Raw genomic sequence first — 27,230 nt, 5'->3', positions numbered from 1 at the left:
TTATTGTCCAGGGATGAAGTCTGTTCTCCTTGGCTTGGCATTGAAGCTTTCTGTCCTCCATTCGCCCTTCCAGTCCAACTGGCCTCCCCAAGAAGCCCCTGAATCTGCGTTGTACCAATGCTAATTTCTTCTCTGTCTCTCCAAATTTTGCCCATCTCTCAATACCTAGTACCATCAAGAGACATCACAGTTTTAGGCATTAACATATATGAATATTGATAGTTCTCAGGGCAGGAAAACACACAGAACATGCCTCTCTGTGGAGGCCAATCTATTCACCTGGATGTTTATTATGTAATCTATAGTTTGAGTTTATAGGACTCTTTCGAGATTATAATTCAATCTTAACTTTTCTGTGTCTAAATTTTTACATGGCTTTCTGAATCATCTTTCTTTCCCCAAATTATTCCTAACAGGCTAAAGGAAGGCTTAATAGAGTAGCCCTAATGAATAGGGAATGGGTTTATAAACAGGCTTTTGTGATACAAATCAAAGAAATACAAAAACTTAGTGTTTACCAGAGTGTAGTGCACTTATTCCTGGAGTTATGCAGGATCATTTTAGATGGCGCACAAACTAGAAACCACTTATATAATGGTTGTGTATTTATTTTGCTGTGTATTAGGGAATAAAAACCCTTTACTATCAAGTCCATGGTTTAATGGATATTACCTGTGACAAGGATTGCTGGCAGTGTGTTAAAATCTGTCCCACCTTCCTTGGTACACAGCCAGATTACATTTTCCAGCCTTGGTTGCAAGTAGATTGATCGTGTGAATAAGTTCTCACCAATGTCCTCTGAGTGGGAGTGCAGAGTGCCACAGCCAGGCCTGGCCCACACAAATGCTCCATGGTCACACTTCTGCTCCTGCCTCTTCCAGGTGACAGGAAATTGACACCTATGGCAACTTTAGAAACCATGAGTTAAGGAAGGTAAAGCCACCATAGCCTAGATCAGGAGTGAGTAAACTACAGCCTAAGGGCCAAATCTGGCCTACTGTCTTTAAAAATAAAGTTTTATTGAAGCACAGCCATTCCCATTTGCATATGTATTGTTTATGCACCGCCTTACGACCAGAGTAGTTGCCAAAGACAGCCCATGGCCTGCAAAGTCCAAAGTATTTACTATCTGGCCCTTTATAGAGAAAGTTTGCCGAGACACTAATTTCGATCTCTGAATGACCATATGGAGGACAGCCACCGTGTTGACCTGAACAACACTATGGTCATTTACTTAGGCAAAAAATAAGCTGTTGAAATTCTGGGCCTATTTGCTACCATAGTTTACCCTACTCTCACTAATAATCCTTGCTCAGCAGTCACAGGGTGATTGCCTAACGAATGTATATGGCCCAATTTCCGGTTGTTTGAGCCACTGAGGGTGACTAGTTATGCCCATAGGATTACAAGTCTCTCCTCTACGACCCACCATCAGGCCAAAATTTCCTCCAGATGCTCGAACCAGTCAGTCCTAGGACCTGATTGACACCAGGGAGTCTGACCCCCTAAGTATAACACAGCATCACGGTCCTGGGAAGGTGTAAACATAATACAGTTTCTGCCCATTGAACTGAATGTTAACAGGAAGACGTTCCGCAAAGCAGAAGGAAATGACCTTGGTGATGATGACCCTTGCCAAAGGTAGGTAACCCTTGCCTTGTCACCTACCTGGTGGTCATGATGGCGATCAAGGCTGGCCCTGCTTTCATGTAACTAACTGGCCTTCAATGGTTCACTTTTCCCATTGAGTGACTTTTTTCAGTTACACACTTTTGTAAACTAGAAGTGCTTTTACTGGCATTTCTTTATGCACTGCTTTATTTTTACCATCATTTTAATTTAAAAAATGCAGTCACACATTTTCCATGCATACCTCTAATTTATGGCAGGCTATATAGGTCTTGCACTTATGGAAATGGTATAAAGTCTCCTTTTTGAGTGAGCATGTTGAGGTAAAAAGAGTGACTTCATTTAAAGAAAACTGCTCATAGAAGTACAGACGATACGCTGATGAGGCAAAAAACCATGATATTAGTGTGAGAATAACTGAGGTTCCAGAAACACTGCATATGCCTAGGCTGCAGTGGAGAATGTCATAGAATCCTGGATTCATGGAGTGCGGAGCCACGGTGAAGGGTGCGTGAGAGAGCCCCTCCCCCAGAGCCACCCCCTGTCTTTCCACAAGGAATTCCTAAATGTCACCCAGTGGATTCTCAGACTTCTGTCTCCCAGTTCAGTGTTCTCCGCCACAAAAGCTACACCTGATCAATCCCATGGTTCAGAGACTAAGCTGAGTGAGGGGCCCAGCAGGACATGGACTTGCTGTGCCCAATGCCTGCTCTAATACGAGCTCTCCATGTTTCTGCTGAGTAAACTGTTGGAGGTGGAGAGGTTTGGGGGAGTCCAGATATGACCACTCTCCCAAGTCCTACCCCCTGCTCAGAAGTTAAGGCCTGTTCCTAGGATTTTACTTTCCACGTCATATAGTTCCTCATGGGAAACCAGAGGGATTCCCCAGGGAAAACAATAACCCCAGCCAACTGTCACTTAAACAAGAGACGTATTGCTTACAGCTGAAGTGATGCAGGGGAGTTATACGTATTAAGCAAAAATGAGATCTATTGTAAGGCTTGGTAGGCTGCGGCTTCACCCATCACAATGTGCAGAGTCATCATGAACCAGAAATGGGCTTCAGAGGCTGCAGCCAGACCCAGGCAAAACCTAGGAGTGGCCAAAAAAGATCTCTGTTTGCAGAATTGGCTGGTGTCACAAGCGGGCATGTGATTGAGTAGTGGTTCAGGAGAAGAACTAATCCTTACCTTTTATATTTTGTGAACACAGCACCACAAAATCTTCATCGGCCAAGAGCCAGGGCTGCTTCCCAGGTTGCAAAGGTCAGCTGGCTAGGGCAACAGGGCAGGATGGCTAGCAGGCATGTGCATGTGCACGTGTGTGTGCATTGTGTGTGTTGTGCTGAGTGAGTGGGACTAGCCTTGCTTTCTACTTAGGAGGACCACCCAGATTGTCCCTTGTGGATACACACAGGGATGCTTTTTATTAGCATGCAGTTTATCAACCAGGTTTCTGTCCTGGATAAAAGTAAGGAAGGAACCCTAAAGCTCAGGTCAACTTTTGTAGAGTCAAACAGCTCTGGGGACTGATTCTCATGCTGTCACAGCATCCTCATTTCCATCACAAAATGCCTCTCACCAGCCTGCACATGGCTAGAATGAGTGCTAATGAGCATCTCTTTTTGAATTTGAGTCTCTAGAAGCTTCATTTCAGCTACAGCTCAAGGCCTTGGGCAAGAATCCATCAGCAGCTCAGGGACTGTCGTGTACTTTATGGCTGCTGGTTGCCCAATCTTTCCTGATGTCAATTGCAGTCAGGCCTGGACAAGGGCAGGCTTGCCAAGTGACATTGGGAAAATAGAACATGGCTCCCCAGGTACCTGGTACCTGGCTCTCATCTTTCTCTCTTTTTCTTTCCTTCTTCCTTTCTCTTTCTTTCTTTCCTTCCTTCCTTCTTTCTTTCTTTCCTTCTTTCTTTCTTTCTTTCTTTCTTTCTTTCTTTCTTTCTTTCTTTCTTTCTCTTTCTTTCTTTCTTTCTTTCTCTCTCCTTCCTTCTTTCTTTCTTTTCTTCTTTCTTTCTTTCTTTCTTTTCTTTCTTTCTTTCTTTCTTTCTTTCTTTCTTTCTTTCTTTCTTTCTTTCTTTCTTTCTTTCTTTCTTTCTTTCTTTCTTTCTTTCCTCTCTCTTCTTTCCTCCTCCTCCTCTTCTTCTTCTTTTTCTTCTTCTTCTCTTCTTCTTTCTTCTCTTCTCCTTCTCCTTCTTCCTTTTTTTCTTCTTCTTTCTTTTTCTTCTTCTTCCTTTCTCCTTCCTCTGGTAGATATAGAGTCTTACTATGTTGCCCAGATTGGTCTTGAACTCCTCTCTCAAGCAATCCTCCCACCTTCGCCTCCCAAAGTGCTAGGACTGTGGAGCAGGAAGGGTTGCCACGGTGCCCAGTCTCCCCTGGCTATTTCTATCCCTTCAGTCATACCATGCTCAGCCTGGGTCAATGAACTGACAAGGCAATTTGCCTTAGATAAGGCTACCAATGAGAATATCTCCCTGATGTATAAAAGCAAGAGAAATGGCTGCCAGCCACACTGTGCTGGAAGGCAGAAGCCTCAAGTTCTGGTTTTGACTTTGCCATTGAGTGGCTGTGTGACCTAAGGCAGTGCCTCCCCATCTCTGGGCCTTAGTTTCTTTTGGGAATAAATAACAGAATTGAGTTGAGCCTATGTATTAGTCTACTTAGGCTGCCAGAACAAAATATCACAAACTGGGTGGCTTAGACAACAGAAATCAATTTAAGATCCTGAGACAGCATTAATCTCACAGGGTTATTTTGAGAACTGAGATCCTGCATACAAAACTCTCGGCATAGTGTTTGCCACACAGTAAGCTCTCAGTAAATATTTGTCAATGAATGTATGAAGAAATAAAAGTGGAAAATGCAAATAAGTAAAAACACTGACAAGATTACAGCCAGGAAATGGCTGTTGTAATTCTAATTAGATATATAGCCTTCCAGTGTTTTCCTATGCAAATAAAGACATATGTTACTACTAAAACAGGACCATATCATACCTGTCAAGATTTTCAAAAAATATTTCATCATTTTATTGAAATGTAAGTCACATACCATTAAGTTTACCTTTTTAAAGTGTACAATCTAGTGGTTTTTAGTATATTCCCAAAGTTGTGCTAACATCATCATTATTTAATCCCAGAACATTTTTACCACCGTGAAGATAAAACTCATACCCATTAGCAGTTACTCCTCATTCCCCTCTCTATCCCCTTCCCCCAGCCCTGTCAACCACTTTCGGTCTCCATGGATTTAACCATTCTGGAAATTACATATAAAAAGCATCATACAACATGTGACCTTTTGTGGCTGGCTACTTTCCTTTACCATGATGTTTTCCAGCCTCACCCACATTGTAGCATGTTCTTATGACTGTATGATACGCCTCTGCAAGCATAGACCACACTTTATTTACACATTCATCAGGTCATGGACATGTGGGTTCTGCCCATTTTTTGACTAGGATGAATGACACTGCTCTTTGTGTACCAGTTTTTGTATGGACGTGTTTTCAGTTCTCTTGGTTACACACCTAGGAGGGGAGTTGCTGGGTCATATGGAAACTCTATGTTGAACTTTTTGAGGAACTGTCTGCACCACACAACAATTTATAACCTGTTGTTTTCTCCTTCACAACGTATCCTGTCTTCATTGTTAATAAATAGCTGTGCACATCACTATTTTGAGTGAATACATCATATCTCCTTAGCCAGCTATACCAGAGTGTGTTTAGTTAATTCCCTATTGTTGGACATTTAATGATCCCATGAAAGAGGCTTTGAACGACATCCTTGTGTCCCCAGCAGCTTGTAAATGACAGTTTTCCAGGTGTGCTCAGAGCGCTCTGTATTCCCTTAATTTGGTGATTTCACATTGCCTTGATATCACCCCTGTGGCTTCTCCACCCCATCTGTCTTGTCTACCAATGGTGAGCCCCCTGAGAAGCTGAACCATGTCTTGAAATAGCCTTTGTATTCATTATATGTGGTCAGGTGCCAAGTATTTTGGTAAATGTTCACAGAGTGGATGGGTACATGGATGGATGGATGATTAGAGCCAGGGACTCTGGGACGACAAAGTTCATTTTTACGTTTTGTCCAAAAATTCATGCTTTGGAAAGTCGTGAGTTCTCTGATACTGATGGTGTGTAACAGGGGCTGGGCCAGTTGGCAGGATATTGTGAAGCTAATTCAGGCCTCAGGGGACTAGATGAAATTTAAGATCGCTTCCAAGCTTGAGAGCCTGGAACGCTATGAAACACAAGCTCTGGGAGCTGAGATATGTCCTAACTTACACAGCTGAGCTGTGAGGTGTCAGTGGCTCTAACATTTTCCAAATTTTTTCTGAGGACCTCAGATTAAACCTCCCCTTTGCCTGAAAGCATCTGCCTGCTGGTGCAGGACTTTGGGGGCCCTCACAGCGCACTGAGGTTAGAGTCCTGCAAGGGAGAAACCCTTATGTAACAAGTAGTTGGGCGAGTCTACAGCTCTCTGTAATCTGAGAGTGTAGTCCAGAGTGGTTTGATGAAAGAGGGTGAACTGTGGGTGGGCGTGGCTTGAGGTCCCAATAGAAGCCCAGGGAAATCTGGGGAAAGGCAGCAGGGCTTTTCTGATATCTCCCAGTTAGAGGATTAGGCAATTGGCATCGCAGGGCTGTAACTCGCGGGTGGGGCTGGGCTCCAGGGCTGGACAGCGCAGTCCCTCCGAGCTGCAGGGAGACCTCGCAGGCCCCGAAAACTGTCGCCCTTCCACGATGTGGCTCCGTGCTCTTGTCCTGGCCACTCTTGCTGCTTTCACGGCTTGGGGTGAGTCCTTCTGAAATCAAATATGCGGGGCACTTTTTGAAATCCTTGTTCTGGGCCGAGGTTGACGCAGATGCATAGAAAGGCAAACACAACAGGTCCGGCTCGGCGGCTGTGCGCGCCCTCCGTACTTGGACTTGGACTTGGAGCAGCTGAGCCTGGCCAGCCCGGTTCGCGCAGAGATGCAGGGAGCGTGAACATCCTGAGACCGCCCTGCACTGCTCCCCCCATGCAGGCCGGCAGCTGGCCCACCTCAGACCTCACACACGAGAAATTTAGGCAGCTCAGTTTACTGTCCCTTAATTAGTGCCGTTATGGCTGGATCACGGAAAGCGGCTCAGCAGAATATTCAGAGCATTGACTCTGGAGCCAGAGTGCGTGGGTTTGAGTTCCCACTGGGCGCTTCACAGCTGTGTGTCCCTAGGCAAGGGACTGAGCTTTTCCCTGCTTGGGTTACCCCCTCTCTGAAATAGAGGTGGCATTGCTACCTACCTCACTGGGCTTTGGTGAGGAGGAAATGAGTCGTTGTTTCTAAAGCACTCTTGGCAGCCCCTGGTATGTAGAAAGCTCAAAAAAGGGGTGGATAAATAAAGGCTTTGTTTAAAAACGTAGTATATGAATAGAAAATTTGAGCTGTGGTCAGGCCACTATATCAGGACCTCTTGCCATTAAAAAGACAGTTTCTTACTCATGTTCTCAACAGGAGGAGGACACCAGTGGGCGGGGCACAAGGGGAAGCAGCAGAGCATGGGGAGGGGACAGGGCGGATCTCAGGCCAGGGGGCTTTTACTGTGGCTTCCACTGGAAAGAAGCTGCAAGGCAGGGCAGGCAGGCTGAGGACTGGCGAGTTGGGATAATTCAGGAGGCTCTGGGGCACAGGGACTGTTCCTGGTTGTCTGTACCTAACCCTGGCGTGATTAGGGCAGGTGGGTAGTGGCCAGGGCGTGGCCACCCGACCAAAGAGGCGGTTGGGGTGTGGGCTCCGGGTTGGCTGGACTCTGGGAGGGACAGTTTCTCCAAGGTCAACAAGGCCTCAGATGCCAGAGCATCAGAATACAGAAAGCAAAAGACATGGTACATACAGGGGTGCAGCGAGGGGCCTCGAAATGCCCCCGTGCCATTTTATAGATGGAGAATCTGAGACTCACACAGGGAAATGTACTTGCCCAAGATCAACCCGAAAATCCTGCCTGGGCCTGTCTCTGGGTCCTGAATCCTGACAGCCCAGGCCCCGTCTGCATCCTGTCTTCCTTCTGGCAGCCTGACAGTGTGAGAGCTCTGGAACTGTGGGGAAGGGCAGAGGAAGAGAGGAATCCTATTTGAAACTGAATGTTCCTTTACCTCTGGTTACTCCTGGCGATGCCATCCATTTCCTTCCTTAGGAAGACCATACAGGCTGCCTTCACTTCCTCAGTTTCCTCCTCTGTATAATGGACATGTTGATGCCTACCCAGCAAGGCTTCTTTGAAGATTAAACAAACTGGAATGCATGCCTGGCTCATAGTAGGTGCCCACCATGTTCATGTTTCATATAACAACAGCGGCAACTGCTCTTGTTCTCATTCTTATTTCTGCTTCCCCCCATTCACCCACTTTTTCACCCTTGGCATTCTGGCTGTCATCCTCCTCATCCCGTTGAATGAATCCCTGAGCTGAGAAAGACCAGCCCAGGGGTTTCTTCTCTGCCTTGGCCTTCCTCCACCTCCCTGAAGCCCTCAGCACTCTTAGCTGGTTCCTCGACCTCTTCTTCCCTGGGCTTCCAGGACACTGGAATGTTCTCTCCTCCCTACACTGATGGATCTTCTGTCCTGGCTGTAGTGGTCCCTGTGTTTGATCTTTGTTCTTTTCCCTTCCCTCTCACACTGACATCTTCGATGAAGTCATACACATCCATGGTGTGTATGCTCACTGTCTAGGAGAAGATTCTGCCCTGCTCCCCCACAAACTTCCAGCCTTGAAGTGCGCTTGTCCGGTGGCATCATCTTGCCACGATACCTCACTGACATCTCCACTGAGCCTGTGTAAACAGGGATCCAGCATCACAAGCCATCTCGGTCTTCTTTCCCTTCCATTTCCCCCACCTCTGGTCAGGGACTGAGTCTTTTTCTTTTCTTTTCTTTTCTTTTTTCTTTTCTTTTCTTTCCCTCCCTCCCTCACTCCCACTTTCTTTCCTTCCTTCCTTCCTTCTTTCCTTAGTTCCTTCTTTCCTTAGTTCCTTCCTTAGTTTGTTCATTCGTTCCTTCCTTCCCTCCTTCCCTCTCTTTCTTTCCTTCTTTCTTTTTCTTTCTCTTTCTTTCTTTCTTTCTTTCTTTCTTTCTTTCTTTTTTCTTTCTTTCCTTCTTTCCTTCCTTCCTTCCTTCCTTTCTTAGTTCCTTCCTTCCTTCCTTGTCTCTCTCCTTCCTTCCTTCCTTCCTTCCTTCCTTCCTTCCTTCCTTCCTTCCTTCCTTCCTTCCTTCCTTCCATCCTTCCTTCCTTCCTTCCATCTCACTCTTTCACCCAGACTGGAATTGCAGTTGTGCAATCTCAGCTAACGGCAACCTCTGACTCCTGGGTTCAAGTGATTCTCCTGCTTCAGCTTCCTGAGGAGCCAGGATTACAGGCACATGCTACCATGCCCAGCTATTTTTTGTATTTTCAGTAGAGAGGGGTTTTCACTATATTGGCCAGGCTGGTCTTGAACTCCTGACCTCAAGTGATCTGCCTGCATTGGCCTCCCAAAGTGCTGCGATTACAGGTGAGCCACTAAGCCTGGTCTCCAAGTCTTTCAAAATACCTTTTAGACATAATCATATTTCTTCATATTTTTTCTTTTTTTATTTAAAAATTTAAAATAATTTAGATGGGGTGGGAGGATTTCAGGTGAAGACCAGAAATCCCATACAGTGCAGAAAACATGGAAATCACCAAGGAAACAGGCCACCTGTAATGCCACCACCCATTGCTATGTCGCTAAACATGCTTCCAAGGATGTTCATCTCAGTATTATTTGTAATTAGCAACAACAACAAAAGAGAAGAAGCTAAATATTGACATTACAGGGTTGAATACTGATAAGATGAGCATGGAGTCTGTTGTGTAACTGGGCTTTGCATAAGAGGTTTCCATTGTGATTGGATATTCCCCTTTAAGACCAAATCCGAATTGTTCTGTTCTGTTCTAGCCCCACACCTTGAGGGAGGTGTTGACGTCTTGTCTGTATCCAAAGCAGAGCAGCTGGGAGGACAAGAGGCTGGAAATGATTTCCTAGGAGGGAAGCTTAGATCAACTGAGGTCACTGGAGCCAGATAGGACCTGAGGGGTGGGCAGCAAGATCAAGTGTCTGAAAGGCCACAAGCTGCAGGTCAGATCAGGCCAGTATAGTCCCATGACAGGTAGAACCAGGACTGATGCAGAGGATGCGGGAAATGAATTTCAGCTCAGTGGGGAAGCAGTGTCTGTGCTGCAAGAACGGAGCAGACCTGCCCAGGGCCACCAGAAGAATCATCCTTGACCTGATCACATCCTTTATCTGGAACGGTTCCTGCTGCTTATTTGTCCACTAAAGAAAACTCAAGTGCTTAGCCTGGCATTCTAGGGCCTCCCTGACATGTGCTCTGTCATTCCAGGAATATTTTCCACTCCCCACACACTCCACCTGGTGCACATGGGCCAGCCCCCTCTCCCAGACAGGCTCTGCGTTCTGCTGCTCTGAGCCTCAGCACATTCTCTTCTCTCTGCTGTGTACCACCCTCTGCGTCTCATCTCCTCTGATTCAATCCTCCCCTACCGCAAGTCCCAGCTCCTCCATGATGCCCACAATCAGAAGGCCTTGCCCCTCTTCTAATTCCTAGACTGTCTTATGGGTACCTCTCCCAGGACACGGCCACTTCCTTCCCAGCTGTAGGCCCAGGTCTATATGTGACCCTTCCCTATAAGGGTCAGTGCTTCTGAGAATATGGGGCACCCCTTGTTCGTCCTCTCATCCAGCATGCAGCTCAGTGCCAGGATTGTAATGGATAAATGTTTCCAGAGGCTTCTAAGGGGAAAGCTAAATGTCTTGTTCTTTCCTAGTAGCTCTCCTTCTTGCATTTATTTTTGGCTGGATGTTTTTATGCCTCCAATTCTAATTTGCTCCTTAAACCAGCTCGATGAGTTAGGAAGGACATTGATCCTCATCCCTATGGTATATCAACAGAAACTGAGGCCTAGAGGGTTTAGGTGACTTATTTAAGATTACTCACTTAGAAAGTGGCAAACCCCACCTGGAATCCAGGTCCAGCCTTTTGCTTCTGATGCATCTGATTTCTTCTCCATGTCCAGCAGGGCACTCGTCCTCGCCACCTGTGGTGGACACCGTGCATGGCAAAGTGCTGGGGAAGTTCGTCAGCTTAGAAGGATTTGCACAGCCTGTGGCCGTTTTCCTGGGAATCCCTTTTGCCAAGCCCCCTCTTGGACCCCTGAGGTTTACTCCACCGCAGCCTGCAGAGCCATGGAGCTTCGTGAAGAATGCCACCTCTTACCCTCCTATGTAAGCCAGGGATGGCTGTGGCATGTGTCTGTGGGGGATGTTTGCCTCAAAGTGATGAAGGAAGGAGTCAAGGCAGTTCCCCCGATGGGTTGATCCTTTGCTCTGGAATCCTTAAGATCATTTTAGATCCTTAAGAACATTCCAGAAGTCTCACAGCATTCTGGAGTCCATTATTTAACACATGTTTATTGAGCTCCTACTGTGTGCCAGGCATGTTCTGGGTTCTTGGGATCCATTAGTGAACAAAGCAAAGATCCCTAGGTTCATGGAGCGTGCATTCTAGCAGCGGGAGACAGAGAAGAACAACATGCAAATTACTCCATAGATTATGTGAAATATTAGAACGGGATAAGTGCCTTGGAAACAAAGAAGCACTTAAGCAGGCCAGGGAGATCAGAAGGAAGGATCCCATGAATTCCTCTGTTCTGAATTTTGACACAGTGGGGAGAAGGGAGGGCCAGAAGGTGTGTGGGTGGCAAGTGTACTGAGGTGTCCGCTCAGCAAGTGCTCAACTCTCAAGTGTGCCCAGTTCCGTATTCCTGAGGAGAAGGATGGGAGGTGTGTCCATTCACCCTGGCCAGGCTGGGAAGAAAAGCCCAAAAGTCCATTCACCCTGGCCAAGCTGGGAAGAAAAGCCCAAAGGTTCTAATGGGCCTCACCACCACTCCCCAGGGTACCAAGGACCCTACAGGCATCAGAGTGGACCCCACTCATCTCAGTAGCCAGGCATTCGGAGGCTTTCCAGCAGTCCACCTCTGCCTTCTTTCTTTCCTTTTTAAAAAAATAATATATACTGTTTTTATTTTGTGACTGCAAAAGTAATATATACTTATTATGGAAAATTTAGGAAATTCAGAGAAGGAAAAGTAAGAATATTAAAATCACATACAATATCCCACCACCCAGCGAGAACAACTATCAGTGTTTTAGATGGTAAAGTATTATGATCTAATATGTTGTTCGTATTCCAGTTTTTTGCCTGTTGCTATACTTTCTTCCTTTAAAATGTATGTCATGAGCATCATTCCATCCCATGAAATAGCACAGCCTGATGTTAACAGCTGCATTACATTGGGTATTGAACCATAATTAATTTCCCCAAGCTTTTATTTGGGGTTATTAAGTTACATATGATGTTTTTAATAATATAACATCATGAATGTGAAACCTTTATGCACACTCGTGAATAGTTTTGGATAACTTCTCAGAAATGACATTTCTGAGTGAAAGAGTATATATCTCTTGTTTGATTTCCCTCCCAAAATATTCCAACTACACTCCTCCCACTGATGTATGAAAATCTCCATTTGGCAGACTCTTGGCAATGCTTGGGGTTATTAAAAATGTTTTGACTATTGGATAGGCAAAATAATAATAACAATAACAGCAATAGTATTTTCCTCTTTAGTTTGTGTTTATCTGAAGACCAGTGAAGTTGAGTTCTTTTTCCCTTTCTTCACATTGGAATGTCTTTTGATTATTATTATTATTGTTACGCTGCTTGTACTGGGTATTCTGTAGGAAAATCTCCCAGGATGGAAATCAAGAAGTCATCTTTGCTGGCTCTGATTCTGTCACTTGACAGCTGTGTCATCCAGAGCCTGAGTGCCTCAGTTTCCTCATGTACCTACTGGGGGCAGTGACGCCTGCCTTCCGGTACTTTGAGATCTGGGACTGTGGCTTATAATATACTTGTGTATAAGAACCACATGGCAGGAATCTTCCTGGCTATGTAACCTTGGGTAGGTTCTCTAACCTCTCTGTGCTTCAGTTTTCTCATTTGTAAAATGGAGATAATAGAACCTATGTAATGGGACTGATCTGAGGCTTAAATGGGTTAATATACAAAGGGTACTTAAAACAGTGCCTGGAACACTGGAAGGACTCAATAACTATTACCAGTGTTCATCTATGTTGTATCCTTGAGATCTTTCATCAGGGTAACCAACAGCACTTTCCTGAGAGAGGCAGATGGTAGAATCTTGGCGTGTCAGGGCTCCAAGACCCATGTAGAAATCACTCCCCTCACTTAGACCTGGCAGATTGGGACCCAGAATGGGAAAGGAATTCACCCAAAGTCACCCTGTAAATGCGTGGGAGAGACAAATTAGAGCACAGTTCTCCTGATGTTGTCCCACAAAGATTTCCCTCCTCAGCTATCAGGGAAATGTCACCTCCCAGGGAGGATCAGTGTATTTGTTGTCTCCCCTCCTTGATGCTGGGAGTCCCAAATGCTCCGGGAAGGGAAGAGGTGTGAAGCCCTTCTCACTCTGCTTGGTCTTAGGAGACCTCAGTAAATCCCAGCGCCCCCACCTGGAGCCCCTGATAGCCTCCTACTCACTACAGTGTCGTGAGTCTGTAAATATCTAGTCCATTTTCAGGCTTAAATCTCCCAGTCCAAGGCGCTGCCTTAGATGACACCTGGCTTAGATGTGGTTGAACTTCAGGGGTTCTTGTTTCCCCTTCCCCAGGTGCTCCCAAGATGCCATGGCAGGGCAGGTACTCTCAGAGCTATTTACAAACCGAAAAGAGAACATTCCTCTCAAGCTTTCTGAAGACTGTCTTTACCTCAATATTTACACTCCTGCTGACTTGACCAAGAAAAACAGGCTGCCGGTAAGCCTTGGGATCCCCCGGTCAAGGTGTGTCAGTTCCAGGAACCCGGATCTTCTAGTATAGATGGGAAGGGGATGAAGGCAGCTTGAGGAGGGAACTGCACCTCAAGGCCAGGACCTCAGGGCCTCCACAGGAAACACAGGCTTTCCACTCCTCAGTTTCCCCTCGTGACACAGGGACTCTGGAGGAGTTTGCTGTGCATCTTTAATGAACATCCTAATTGTTCCAAGTTCCCTCATGCTAATAGAAGGATGAGAATAATTACTTTTAGTTACTAGATGAACAATCTGATACACAGAGTGGGTAAGACATGATTTTCAATAATGTTAGCAGTGGAAGAAACTTAGAGAAAAACCAATACCCCAACTCTTTCTTTTCAGATAGAGAAACTGTGGCCCAGAGGGAAGGGGAGGTCACCCAGTAGGGTAGTTTTGGTTCAAGTCTTCTGATCTTCAAACCAGTGCTTTTGACACGGAGTAGGGCATTGAGCTTGTATGTGGCCTTTCTCCAGCACACCAACATTAATCTGGGGTAACTTTCACTGTCCAGGTATGGGCTTTAAGGGAAAAACGTGGGACAAACCCAGAAGCACTTCCTTTTGCCTTTGGCCAAATATCTGGGATTTTTTTCTACCTATTTTCCCTCCCTAATTGTCTTGGCAAAGGCTGATGACCCAGTGAGTCAGCATGTCCCAAATAAGTGAAGGGCAGGAGGTGGGGCAGGCTGCCAGCTGCAGGTTGCAGGATAGGTAGAATCTTCTGGCAAAGGAGGCCACTCCAGGGTGTAAAAACAAGGGGTGTTGTGTCCAGCCAGTCTCCCAGGGGCACCGTGGCATGGTGCCCAGGAGTGGGGGAGCAGGTCTGCGAACGTGGGACTAGAAGTTGTCTCTACATGTGCTTTGTAAGACAGAGGAAGTGGGGAAAAAAGTTTCTTTCTTTCTGTCTTCCTGTCTTCCTGTCTTCCTTCCTTCCTTCCTTCCTTCCTTCCTTCCTTCCTTCCTTCCTTCCTTCCTTCCTTCCTTCCTTCCTTCCTTCCTTTCTCTCTCTCTCTCTCTTTCTTTCTCTCTCTCTTTCTTTCTTTCTCTTTCTTTCTTTCTTTCTTTCTTTCTTTCTTTCTTTCTTTCTTTCTTTCTTTCTTTCTTTCTTTCTTTCCTTCTTTCTTTCCTTCTTTCTTTCTTTCCTTCTTTCTTTCCTTCTTTTCTTTCTTCTATTGTGTACTCAGTGCCCCATATACACAGTCAGACCCGGTGTTTCAGCAAAAGGAGGAACATGAACCCACTCCACACAGCCTCTGCCTTCAAATATCTTGCCATCTGGGCTGTAGAGACATATTCTCTCTTCAGTATGTTATTGCAGGCCAGCCTGCGGGCTCAGCCTTCACACAAAGATGGATGCACACTCAGTCCCTCCCCAGGAGGCAGGCAGGGATTAGATGTGTGGGAGAAACAGGGGCTCTGGGAACCTGGAGGCAGGAGAACCTCCAGGAATGGCCACAGGTTCTAGAACTACATGGTCTAGGTTTAAATCCTGATTCTGCCTCTGCTGAGAGACTTGGAAGTTTCTTAACTTCTCTAAGCCTCTGTTTCCTCAAAATGGAAATCATCACATATGATCAGTCAAGGGTGACCACTAAGCTTGATCTCAGTCCCTGGCTAAGTAGGCAGAGGCAGGCTCGTACCCCTACCCTAACAGTGGACTCACTGCTCTGTGGCCGGCGCCTGCAGTATGCTGGGCAGCTCAAAGTGTGGACTCTGGAGCCAGACTGCCTGGGTTAAAGTCCTGCTGCTACCATTTTTGATTTGTAGGACCTTGGGCAGGTTAAGTGCCTCCATTTTCCCACCTGGAGAATGGGACAGAATTAGTACCTACCCAGTGGATAGTTTATTTTACTGTGCTTAGAACAGCACTTGGGACATAGTTTATGAGTTCTTTTTTATTTTATTAATATTATTATTACAATATTATTATTTTAACCCATTTCACTTCTTCCCTGCTATGTGGACTTTTAAAATGCAAGAACCATGCATGAGGAATTGTTTCCACTCTCATCCTCAGGTATTAGCAGAGTCCCTGGCACATAGTAAGTTCTCAGACAGTGTTAGTCCATTGATTGAAGGCATCCTGAAGCGGGTGGGTTTTAGGCTGCGCTGTGCAGGATGGATAGGATTTGGGAATGCAGAGGCATAGAGGAGGCATTTAAGGGAGAGACACCATCACAGGCATGTGTGCTTCTCGAGACAATCATTCAAGCACAGAGAAGTTTACTTCACCATGAGAGAGTAAACTGAGATGAAGCTGAGATACAAGGGCTCTTCAAGGGTACGCTGAGCTGCATGAACAGTTCAGGCTTGAGGGAGTGAGGGGGAGAACACGACATCCTTAGCCTTTGCTATACCCATGATGATGTTCTCAGCATGAAGAACCTTGGGAGGAGGAGGCACTGGAGGCTGGATAGAAAGGAAGGGGCAGCCAGGGTATGTGCAGTGGGGTGGTGGCTTGGGCCCCGGTTGGGAGAATTTTGGAGGAGAGAGACTGCCTTTTGCAACCTTGTTGGGCGCTGGTGAACTTTGGATAACATCCTCCTTCAGTTGTGACCAACAGGTAGGTCACCAAACAAGACGCCTTCTGAGTGCTCCCTTGCTCTGTGTCCTATAACTGGTATGTTGCTTCCTCCCTGCCCAGGTGATGGTGTGGATCCATGGAGGGGGGCTGGTGGTGGGTGCAGCATCAACCTATGATGGGCTGGCCCTTGCTGCCCATGAAAACGTGGTGGTGGTGACCATTCAATATCGCCTGGGCATCTGGGGATTCTTCAGGTAAGAAATTAGACTCTCCTCACTGCACTTTGACCCCCAACGTGAGGCTGCTGGGACCCAGCTCTGGTCATGTCAGCCCTCAGGGGACCTTAGCTAGGTTCCATAGTAAGGCATCCAAGCCCCTTCATAATAGTACACTACCTACCCTCTCACTCCCCAGCCACACTCATCCGCTTGCCTCTGAGCTTTTCCATGTGCTGTTCCCTCTGCCTGGAATGCTTATTCTACCTAAAGAACTCCTCTTCATCCTGCAAGACCCAGCCCCCAGTTACCTCCACTGAGAGACTCATCTCTTCTTCACCTATGTTTATCCAGCACATTGCGTTTCTCTGTCATGACACTTAGCAGGCAGCCCAGCTCTTGAAGGTTGACACATCTGACTTCTCATGGAAAGCAGGGAAGGGGCAGAGTCACAGAGGGAGCTCAGAGCATGTTGTGGGTGAAGGAATGGGGGCTGCAAAAGGTGGGGTTTGGGAGCATCTGACTCCTTCCTGGAGGAGTGTTGGGGTCCTCTCACCCCATGTTCTGCTTGAAATCTGGCAAGTGCATGAAGCAAGGATGGAGTCTTCCCCATCAGGTCTCCATGGGGACAGGAGTCAGATCTCCTTCAAGGTACAAACTACTATGAACCTTTTCTAAGTGTTACCATCCCAGCACCTCAACCCTAAGCGAGTGTTGGGAGGGCTGTGGGAGGGATTCCACTCACTGATGAGAATATTTGCCTAGGGAGATGGAGGATGGGTTCTGGTCTATCCATGACCAAGGCATCCCAGGTCAGTCTTGGCAGTATCATCTTCATCCCTTTCAGCCACAGCCTGTGTCTCTGCTCCCCATTATGATAAAGCTGCTTCACGATCTCTCTCCACTTCCTCTCCTCCGTGTGTCTCCTCGACCCATGCCAGTCAGGTTTCTTCCTGAACACGCCACTCGGCTGGTCTCATCGCAGTCACCAATGACCTGCCCCTGCTCTCCATCCAACCTCACAGGACCTCGCAGCAGCAGCCAATGGCCGCTCAGCCACTGCAACATGCTTCCTTCCCAGTCCCTTTCCTGGTCCCTCCTCCTCCCTGTCCACAGGCCTCTCTTATCTCCCTCTCCCTCCCTACTAATTCCAGTGATCCCAGGGAGCAGCCCAGAGCCCCTGTTTCCAGCCCATCTCACCTTTGAATCCCGCAGGCGTCACTCGCTGCCTTTTCCCCACCCCTGGCTGTCTAAAGGGCGCCCCACTCTTCCCAGGGACAAGCTGAATCCTTGACTCCCACTGCCCCTCCACAACAGAGACCCCCTGCTCCTCCCACCGCACGCACCTCCACTCAGTTGCTGCTGTCCCATCCTCCCAGGGGCTCAGGAAAAGGCCTCAGGGTAGCCTGGACTCTCTCTTTTCTCACAACCCTCTTGGCTCCACCTTCAGAATCCACTACTTCGCACCTTCTCTCTGGCTCCTTACCCGGTCAAAGCTCTCTGTCTCTCACCTTGATTATGATCCTAACACTTTCAGATTCCTGCCACTTTTATCCTGAGACTATGTCGCACAGTACTGAGAGTGATCACTTAACATGTGTGTTGAATCTTGCAATGCCCCTGCACAAAACCCTGCAGGGGTTCCCATGTTCCCTACGATGACAGCCAAAGTTCTTATCAGGGCCCCAGGGCTCCTCTAGCTGCACCTCCTGACTCACACTTTCCTTCACTGGGCCCCAGGGCCTTTGCACTTGCTTTTTCTTCTTTCTGGAATTCCTTTCTTCGGAGAGTTACAAGGCTCATGTGCTCTTTGTGCTTGTTTTCTGAAGGTCTTTGCCTCCAAAACCTCAAATGCCACTGCCTCCAAAAGGCCTTCCCTGATTGCAATCTGAAATGGCACCCCCTGTGCCACCCCTGTTTTTTTTCTTATTCCTTTGTATTTACCTCAATGCACTTTGACTACCTAACATCATTATATTCTCTCTATACATCTGTTTATCTGCTTGTGATCTGTACTGGGAGCTCTGTGTCATCACAGGTGTTGCCTGTTTTGCTCTCGGATGTGCTCTAGCTCATAGGATGGTGTCAGGCATACAGTAGATGCTCAGTAAATAGTTGCCAGTTGAGTGAATGTAGAACTATACATCACCACAATGCTGTAGGAATAAAGGCAGGGTCTCAGAGATGCTGAAGCCCAGTCTTATTCTTAAAGGCTCCCTGAGAGCCCCCAGCCCCATCTCTAGTCCTGAAGGTCCTGCCATGACATCTCTGCTCCCCACCCTCAACCTGTTCTCTTCCCTACAGCACAGGGGATGAACACAGCCGGGGGAACTGGGGTCACCTGGACCAGCTGGCTGCCCTGCACTGGGTCCAGGACAACATTGCCAGCTTTGGAGGGAACCCAGGCTCTGTGACCATCTTTGGAGAGTCAGCGGGAGGAGAAAGTGTCTCTGTTCTTGTGAGTGCTCCTGGCACCAGGTCCAACCCCATGCTTGATGTGATGCTGATGAGACCTCTTGGATACCTGTCAGTCCAGCTATGGATACCTCTGATTACAATACCTGGATTTGGAACTGACCCTACTCACTGCCTAGCATCAGGAGGTGGAAAGCTAAAGAACAAGCTCTCCTTGACCCCCAGGAAGCTCAGAGCTCAGCTTAGTGTTGCGGGGCCATATGAATCTCCAGTTGCAGCCTGCAATGGTGGCATTCTCCTCTTCTAGCTTGGTTCAGCTCTCTCTCTCTCTCTCTCTCTCTCTCTCCTTCCCACTCATTTTCACATAAGTACTCACATCCCTTCTCTTGGGAAGTAGGGATAGGCATAAATTATGAGTGAGGGCAGGCAAAGACAAGAGGTGGACAGAGCTCATTGTTTAGTTAAAACAGAACTACGCGTGGAGGGGACATGGACACCGAGCAGGCTGGGGATTCCTCTGGGGTGGTCTGATGGCTGGTCCATGCCCAAGAAGGAGGCAACAGTCTCTGTGACTGTTGGGCCTGGTGGGCTAGGGGAGGCGGGCAGAGGAAGGAGGGATGGAGCCGGGGATAGGGAGGGATGGGGCAGGGGTTGTGGGACACAGATGCAACCTGGGGGTGTGAGGGGTCCTGCTGGAGTGGGGGATTGGGTGCGGGAGAAACGGGGAGCTGGGGTGAAAAACCAGATGAGAAGTGCCGGGAGCTGTAGGAAGCCTTCTGCCTGCCTCGAAGTGGGCAGAGGGTCAGCCCACTGCTGGAGTCTTCAATCCTGTGTTGGTTTTGTACTTGAATACAAGAGGAAAAATTTTTATACTTTTTAAAGTAGAGAAAAATGAAAAATACAGATAAGCCTAAGAAAGACAAAAAGCCATCTACAATCCCATAACCCGGGGATAGTCACTGTGCTCAGTTTGACATGGATTTTTCTAGTCTTGTTTCCTTGACTTTTTATTTATCTGTCTATCCATCTATCCATCCATCTACCTATCAATGAATCTACCTATCATCTATTATCTATCTTTGTCTTTTTTATTTACAAAAGTACTTTCCTGAATATTATAATACAATGCAACTATTTTACTAAATATTAAGTGCTGTCCCTTAATAGTATCTTTTACAGTTGCACAGTATTCCATGATAAAAATGAAAAACCATTTATTAGCCCAATTGTATAATATTGGAACTGTGAGTTATTTCCAGTGTGTATCATTATAAACAGCAGAGGCATTCTTAGAAATATTCTTGTGCCGCCAGGATCACTTTTTAGGATAAACTCTGATTAATGGAGATGCTGATTCGGAAGTTGTGGCTAGGAGATGCTAAGCTGCCTTTCCAATAAATTTGTTGGTTAGGCTCAGCTGCCACACACCTCCCATTATGTCCCTGCCCTGTGCTCTGTCCCAATCCCGCTGAGGTTCCCTTGGGTGGCCAGGTGGGCGGAGAGCCTGGCAAGCAGGCAGGGCCAGGTGAGGAGCCATTGCGTCCACTGAGCCCCAGGGTCTCAGGGGAATGGGTCAGGGCAGAGGTGGGGTAGATGTAGCCTGGAAGAGCGAGCAAGTCACTGACCCCACTCCTGAGCATGAACTCTCCTCTCCTCCACTCTGCTCTCAGGTTTTGTCTCCATTGGCAAAGAACCTCTTCCACCGGGCCATTTCTGAGAGTGGCGTGGCTCTCACTGCTGTTCTGGTGAAGAAAGGTGATGTCAAGCCCTTGGCTGAGGTAGGTCTCCTGGTGGACGCCCCCACCCCCTTGGCTCTATGCTCCTGAATCCTCAGGGGTCTCTCTTGCGGTGGGTTCTAGCTAATGTTCTCCTAGAATCACTTGAGGCATCAGTGGCTGAGCAGGAAGGGCGAGGAGACACCTTGATTAACGTCCCAGTTTCACAACCAAGGAAACCGACACGGGGCTTGGAGGGGGTTTGCCAAGGGCAGCAGGTGATCAGGGCAGAGCTGGGACTCCAGCTCATGGTCCAGCAGGCAGTACAGTGCCCTGTCAGTGCCCACACTCCTCCTATGTGCCAGGGCCTGGTGCCATGTTGGGCAGTGGGCAGGGGGCAGTGGGCTGAGATGATGTCTTGTATCTCTCAGGGTCTGAGTTCTGTGGACCCACTTGTGGGCTGTCGGCCTAGAACGGTTCCACACTGAGCGCCTGATAACCAGGGTTGGTTCCTGGAGAATTCACTCATTGTTTCATTTGTTCACACAACAAAACTAGGTGAATAAGTGAAGGCAAGAACAAGAGGTGTGCAGAGGTCATTGTTTGGCTCAAAGCCAGATGTCTGTGTGGAGGAAATGTGGACACTATATGGCCTTATGTGGCTCTGCATTCTAGCCAAACACCTAACAACTCCCCAAGCTTCTGCTATAATGTAGGGAATAGATGAGTAGTTACAGAATCACACAATTACAAAGCGTCACCTATGACAAGAGCAGTGAAGGTGAGGTACTTGCTGCTACAGCAGAATCTAAAGAGATCAGTGAGTCCCGGGGCGGGAAGAGGTTACCAGAGAAGGCTGCCGGAAAAGTGACCAGTGAGTCAGGAGCAAGGAATGTCCAGGGAGTGGGAGCAGCACATGCGTGTGTCCTGTGGCAGGAGGCCGCATCCCAATCGCGAGGGAGAGACAGAGACAGGGCCGACGGGGCCAGCGCAGGGAGAGCAGGGGGAGCATGGCGAGTACTGAGAGCTGGGATGTTGGCAGGGGTCACACTGCACAGGACCCTGGCAAGGATTTTGTCATTGTCTGGAGAATGATTGGAAGCCAAAGGAAGAGGTGACAAATAGGAATCCAGACCTAGGCTGAGGAGTGCCCATTGGAGCCAGTGGCATGGAGGATTTCAGTAGATGTGAAAGCTTGTTTGAGGACAGCATCCAAATTTAAAGGGCTGGTACATAGGAGAGAAAATGGGGATGTCAAGAATTTTTAGAATTTTTGAGAATTTTTTTAGAATTCAATGGTTATAAGCAACAGTCGCCCATTGACCCAACTTAAGTCAAGAAGGAGCATTAGCCTGGTGTGGTGGCTCATGCCTGTCATCCCTGCAATTTGGGAGGCCGAGGCAGAAGGATTGCTTGAGCCCAGGAGTTCAAGACCAGCCAGGGCAACAAAGTGAGGCCCTGTCTCTACAAAATATCAAAATATTGAGCTGGGCATGGTGGTGCAAGCCTCTGGGCCCATCTACATGGGAGGCTGAAGAGGGAGGATCACCCGAGCCCAGGAGGTCTAGGCTGCAGTGAGCTGTGTTTGCACCATGGCTCTCCAGCCTGGGAAGCAAAGCAAAACCTTGTCTCAAACACTTCTTTATAAAGGGAGAATTAATTTTTCAAGGAAATAGAGGTCTGGGATGAGGCTGGGCTTTGTGAAAAAATAGGAAACAGAAATTACAAAATGATGGGAATCGTAGACTCTCTTTTTTCTCTCTCTGTCTGTCTGTCTCTCTCTCTCTGTCTCGCCCTCTACTTCTCCCGTTCCCTGTTTATTTACTCGAGAAACACCCTGGGCATTGATTCTGTCCCAGAACCTGCACCAGACTCTGGCGGCCTGTGCACTTGCTCTGCCTCCCCACCATGGAGCCTGCCTGCTCTCCCTCTGTGCCCTTCTTTCTGGCTGCACTTTGTTTCCAGTCTGCATGAGCACCCTATCTGCCCCTAAGCTTAAGGACTCTCTTTTGGTTCCAGAAAGTAGTCAGGCTGTCTTTTCTGTTGTGAAAAATGAGTGTGTTTACATTAGCAGCTCTCCGCCCCAATTTCAGGTCACTTAGGAGAGAGGCTCACTGTCCTGTCTTTGTTTCGATGTCCCTGGACTCTTAGAAAAGAAGGAAACCAGAGTGTGCTGGGCAGACTGACTCCAATCCCCAGGACAGGCATCAGGGAGCCTCACTCTCAGGAGGGCTTTTTTTATTTTTACATTTTTTACATATTTTTAAAGATTGAAGGAGTTCTTGGTGCACTAATTTGTGTTGCTCTGTGGCTTGACTTAGGACAAAGGTGAACAGACCATCGCTCATGGTCACATTGGATCTATGCCTGCGTGGCCCTTGAGTTAAGATAGGTTTTTAAAATTTTTTTGATGATTGAAAGGAATCAAAAGAAGAATAATATTTCATGAACCATAAAATTATATGAAATTCAAGTTTCAGTGTCCATAAAGGAAGTTTTCTTTGAACACAGTGACACCCATTCATTTACCTCATGTCTATGGCTGTGTTTCATGTCAACAGCAGTGTTAAAGTTGCAGCACAGACCACGTGGCCCACAAAGCCTCAAATATTTACTATTTGGCCTTGATGGGCACATTGCTGACCTATGCCTTAAAGAGTTGTGCTTGATTACTGCTTGCGACTCTAGTACACAAATGAGCAGCTGGAAACTCCTGGCTGTGCCACAGACGCCTCACTCAGCTGAGAAACCCCGTCTATGTCTTACAAGGGAAGACATCGTGTTTTTCTTTAGAACTCACCTTTAAAGCACATTCGCTACCTTCTGAAGTGCCTCTGTGTGAATCGTCTTATCTAGGCCTCCTGCAATTCCGCACGTGTTTATTGTGTGGGAGACGTGGCACTCTCCCATATGTATTAACTCATGAGGTAGGTGCAGTCTTTATTCCCATCCATGGGTGGAGAAACCAAGGCCCAAAGAAATCAGGTGGACTGCCTGCGGCCTAATGGCTGGTAAGTGGAGCAGCCGGGATTTGAAAGCAGACAAGGAAATTCAGGATTCCATGCTCTCTACCGTAGTTCCACCTCGTCTTTCTTGACACATTCAGCTTGAGATCATTACGTCCATTGCAATGGAGATAAGGTAGCAGAGATGAGAGATTACATAATTGACCCATGTTACAATTGAGACAAGTAACGGAGGCAACACTCTGTGGGATCTGGAACCCACACCCGCGGGTCTACAGTATCTTCTGCTGCCCCCTGCCACTTGTACAAGGTGGGCTTGGGATAGTATGCCACTTTCCACTTTGGTGGAGGGAAGGGAAATAGCTCTTGAACTCTGCTGTTGCCTGTGATCTTTGCAGCAAATTGCTATTGCTGCTGGGTGTCAAACCACCACCTCAGCTGTCATGGTTCACTGCCTGCGACAGAAGACGGAAGAGGAGCTGTTGGAGACAACATTGAAAATGGTAGGTGTGCCTGTTCCCATAGCCCAAACCCTGTAAACTTCGTCCCAGACTTCTTCATTTTAGCTCTACTCTTGCCCTGGGACAGTTACCTGGGACAGTGTCTCACCTTTCAGGAACCTCAGTATCTGAATGGGGAATCTGATTTGTCCTTTTTTAGTGTAAAATGCCACACATGTAAAAAAAAAGTCCAAAAACAACATGATAAAAAATTGTGTAACAATCCTCAATCCTGACCAAAATTTATTATTTTGCCATTCTTGTTTTCACACTTATCGTTAAGAAATTAAATGTCATATATTCCCAGGGGACACCATCATTCTGAATTTGGGGGATGGAGATATTAAGCTCAAAGATTTTCAGAAAGATGTCACGATTTATCTTGGTTGACTTAGAAACTGTCTGTATTAGACCTGGTGGTGGTCCAGTTTTCTAGATTTTCTGAGACTCTACCTCAGTTTTCATCCTAGGATAGTCATCTGTCCACCCATTTGTTAATCCATGTACTATGATCTTCTTATCCATCTACCTGTTCACTAATCCATCCAATTAACTCATATCTTTTTATCGATCTAATGTCCACCTATTCATAACTTTGTATTTATCTATTTTCAATCCATCCACCATCCATGGATCATCCAGTCACCTTATATCTTCACTCCATCACCCATTCCTCCCCAACAATCCAGTTATCACCTATCCGCTAGTTTTCACCCATCTATTCATGTAGCCATCCAATTCATGTGAACCTCATATATTGACCAACTCCATCCATCCCTCCATTGATCCATCCATCCATCCATGCTCAGTATGTAGGGGTGGGTGTTAGTGGTAGCGAAACAGACATGAAGTGGACATGCTCCCCGCTCACAAGGAACTATCCAAAGAGAAACACATTCGTATACTTCGCAGGTTGAGTATGGTGGCAGCACAGAGGGGACGCATTCATTATAGTCATCAGGGATGCTTCACAGGGAAGGTGGAGGAGCCGGGTTTGAGACTAGACAGTGGAATTCGGGAGATCATGCCCTTAACCCTGACTCCACCTTATCTTTCTTGAGAAATTCAGCTTTGAGATCATTGTGCCCATTTTAATAGAGGTAAAAAAAAGGATGAATTTTGTAATTGGCCCAGGTTACAGTTCAAATTAGTCACAGAAGCAACACTGTGGGATCTACAACCCACACCTGCAGGTCTAGAGTATCTTCTGCTGGCCCTGCTATCCTCACATATTAGGACTTGTGGACCTTTAGGATTGATGGACAGCCATGGCAGTCTCTCATCACAGGGAAGCCCAGCAGGACAAACACCCAGATGACACAGCACCCAGGGACACTGCAAACTATTGCCTTTGAGGGAGAAGGGTGTAAATTCCAAGCTCAGGAGTGGCCTGATCCCTGGACTCTCTCCTTGGACCTGAGGCTACTCCTGGGTCTCAGGGCCAGCCTCTACCACTGGACTCTACTTGTGTTTCCATGGGTTGAGTCCAGTGTGGTCTTGGGGCTTAGGTCTTGGCTCAGGCTCTAAGTGACCAAAGTGCTCAAGGAATTAAAACACACCTGTTTTCTCATGCCTGGAAGGAGGCGAATATTCCAGCAATTCTGCATGTGGCATCAGAGGACTCAGGTTAAAAGGCAAGAGTTGAGTCTTTGGGAAAACCCATCCCTAAGATCCTGGAACATCCTTTTGAGTTTTTCTGAGATCTTGTGGAAGCGCCTCCATGATTACCCACTGCCTCCTGTACACACACATGCACACACACACACACATAGACACACACACAGACACACACACACAAACACACACACACACACACACACTCCTGACTAGTGGGACTACAATCCTTAATGGAGGGAGCTGCACTGGTTACATCCTGAGCAGAGGTCTGACCTGTGAACTACAGGGCAACATTACAGTCACTGCAATGTTGGTGAACACACACCAAAGAGAAGCGTGGGGTAGGATGAGACTCAGTGAGCTTGTATGAGTCAGGGCTCTCTAATGGGAGATGAGGAGACTCTCCCAAGTGCCTTGAACAGAAAAAGAAATGTGTTGTAATAGCATCGTCTTGTAAACTGGAAATCTCAGGAGTTGATGGCTTCAGGCATGGCTGGATCCAGATGATCACAGGATATTATTGAGAATCTACCATTCTCTATCCTTCAGCTTTGCACATCTGTGTTGGCTTCACTCTTAGGCAGATATGTCTCCTGGAAAGTTTAAAGACAGCATCCTCTCTGCTTAAAAACCCTTTCTTTTTTTATTTATTTTTATTTTTTACTTATTTATTTTATTTTGTTTTTTGTTGTATGATATATGTTTATTTTTTAACGTTAGTCCATCATCCATTCCTACTCTGGTAAAAGTTACTACTTCCATTTTTTATTTTATTATTTTATTTTTTTAAATTATACTTTAAGTTCTAGGGTACATGTACACAACGTGCAGGCTTGTTACATATGTATACATGTGCCATGGTGGTGTGCTGCACCCATTAACTCGTCATTTACATTAGGTATATCTCCTAATGCTATCCCTCCCCTCTCCCCCCTCCCCACAATAGGACCCGGTGTGTGATGTTCCCCTTCCTGTGTTGAAGTGATCTCATTGTTCAATTCCCACCTATGAGTGAGAACATGCGGTATTTGGTTTTCTGTTCTTGCAATAGTTTGCTGAGAATGATGGTTTCTAGTTGCATCCATGTCCCTACAATGGACACGAACTCATCCTTTTTGATGGCTGCATAGTATTCCATGGTGTATATGTGCCACATTTTCTTAATCCAGTCTGTCACAGATGGACATTTGGGTTGATTCCAAGTCTTTGCTATTGTGAATAGTGCCGCATTAAACATAGGTGTGCATGTGTCTTTATAGCAGCATGACTTATAATCCTTTGGGTATATCCCCAGTAATGGGATGGCTGGGTCAAATGGTATTTCTAGTTCTAGATCATTGAGGAATCGCCACACTGTTTTCCACAATGGTTGAACTAGTTTACAGTGCCACCAACAGTGTAAAAATGTTCCTATTTCTCCACATCCTCTCCAGCACTTGTTTCCTGACTTTTTAATGATTGCCATTCTAACTGGTGTGAGATGGTATCTCATTGTGGTTTTGATTTGCATTTCTCTGATGGCAAGTGATGATGGGCATTTTTTCATGTGTCTGTTGGCTGTATGAATGTCTTCTTTTGAGAACTGTCTGTTCATATCCTTTGCCCACTTTTTGATGGGGTTGTTTGTTTTTTTCTTGTAAATTTGATTGAGTTCTTTATAGGTTCTGGATATTAGCCCTTTGTC

General features: G+C 46.7%; 1 protein-coding gene across 2 annotated transcripts in view; it reads left to right on the top strand.

The window, feature by feature from the left end:
• The first annotated feature begins 6,228 nt into the window (after positions 1–6,228).
• LOC105494076 (liver carboxylesterase 1) overlaps positions 6,229–27,230 on the top strand; it is a 35,694-nt gene continuing 14,692 nt past the window's right edge. Inside the window, exons 1-7 of one of the 2 annotated variants that reach the window (XM_071084557.1) lie at positions 6,229–6,437; positions 10,737–10,941; positions 13,413–13,557; positions 16,239–16,372; positions 18,638–18,791; positions 20,419–20,526; positions 23,828–23,932. In XM_071084557.1, the coding sequence (XP_070940658.1) occupies positions 6,386–6,437; positions 10,737–10,941; positions 13,413–13,557; positions 16,239–16,372; positions 18,638–18,791; positions 20,419–20,526; positions 23,828–23,932 (903 nt within the window). In that variant the 5' untranslated portion in view covers positions 6,229–6,385. Of the gene's footprint in view, positions 6,438–10,733; positions 10,942–13,412; positions 13,558–16,238; positions 16,373–18,637; positions 18,792–20,418; positions 20,527–23,827; positions 23,933–27,230 lie in introns of both variants that reach the window. The other variant, XM_011762180.2, reaches the window with a different exon arrangement.

Source organism: Macaca nemestrina, chromosome 18 (genome assembly GCF_043159975.1).
Source record: "Macaca nemestrina isolate mMacNem1 chromosome 18, mMacNem.hap1, whole genome shotgun sequence".
Classification (NCBI taxonomy): domain Eukaryota; kingdom Metazoa; phylum Chordata; class Mammalia; order Primates; family Cercopithecidae; genus Macaca; species Macaca nemestrina.
Note: the sequence above shows the minus strand (reverse complement) of the source record. Positions and strands in the feature narration are given on the sequence as shown.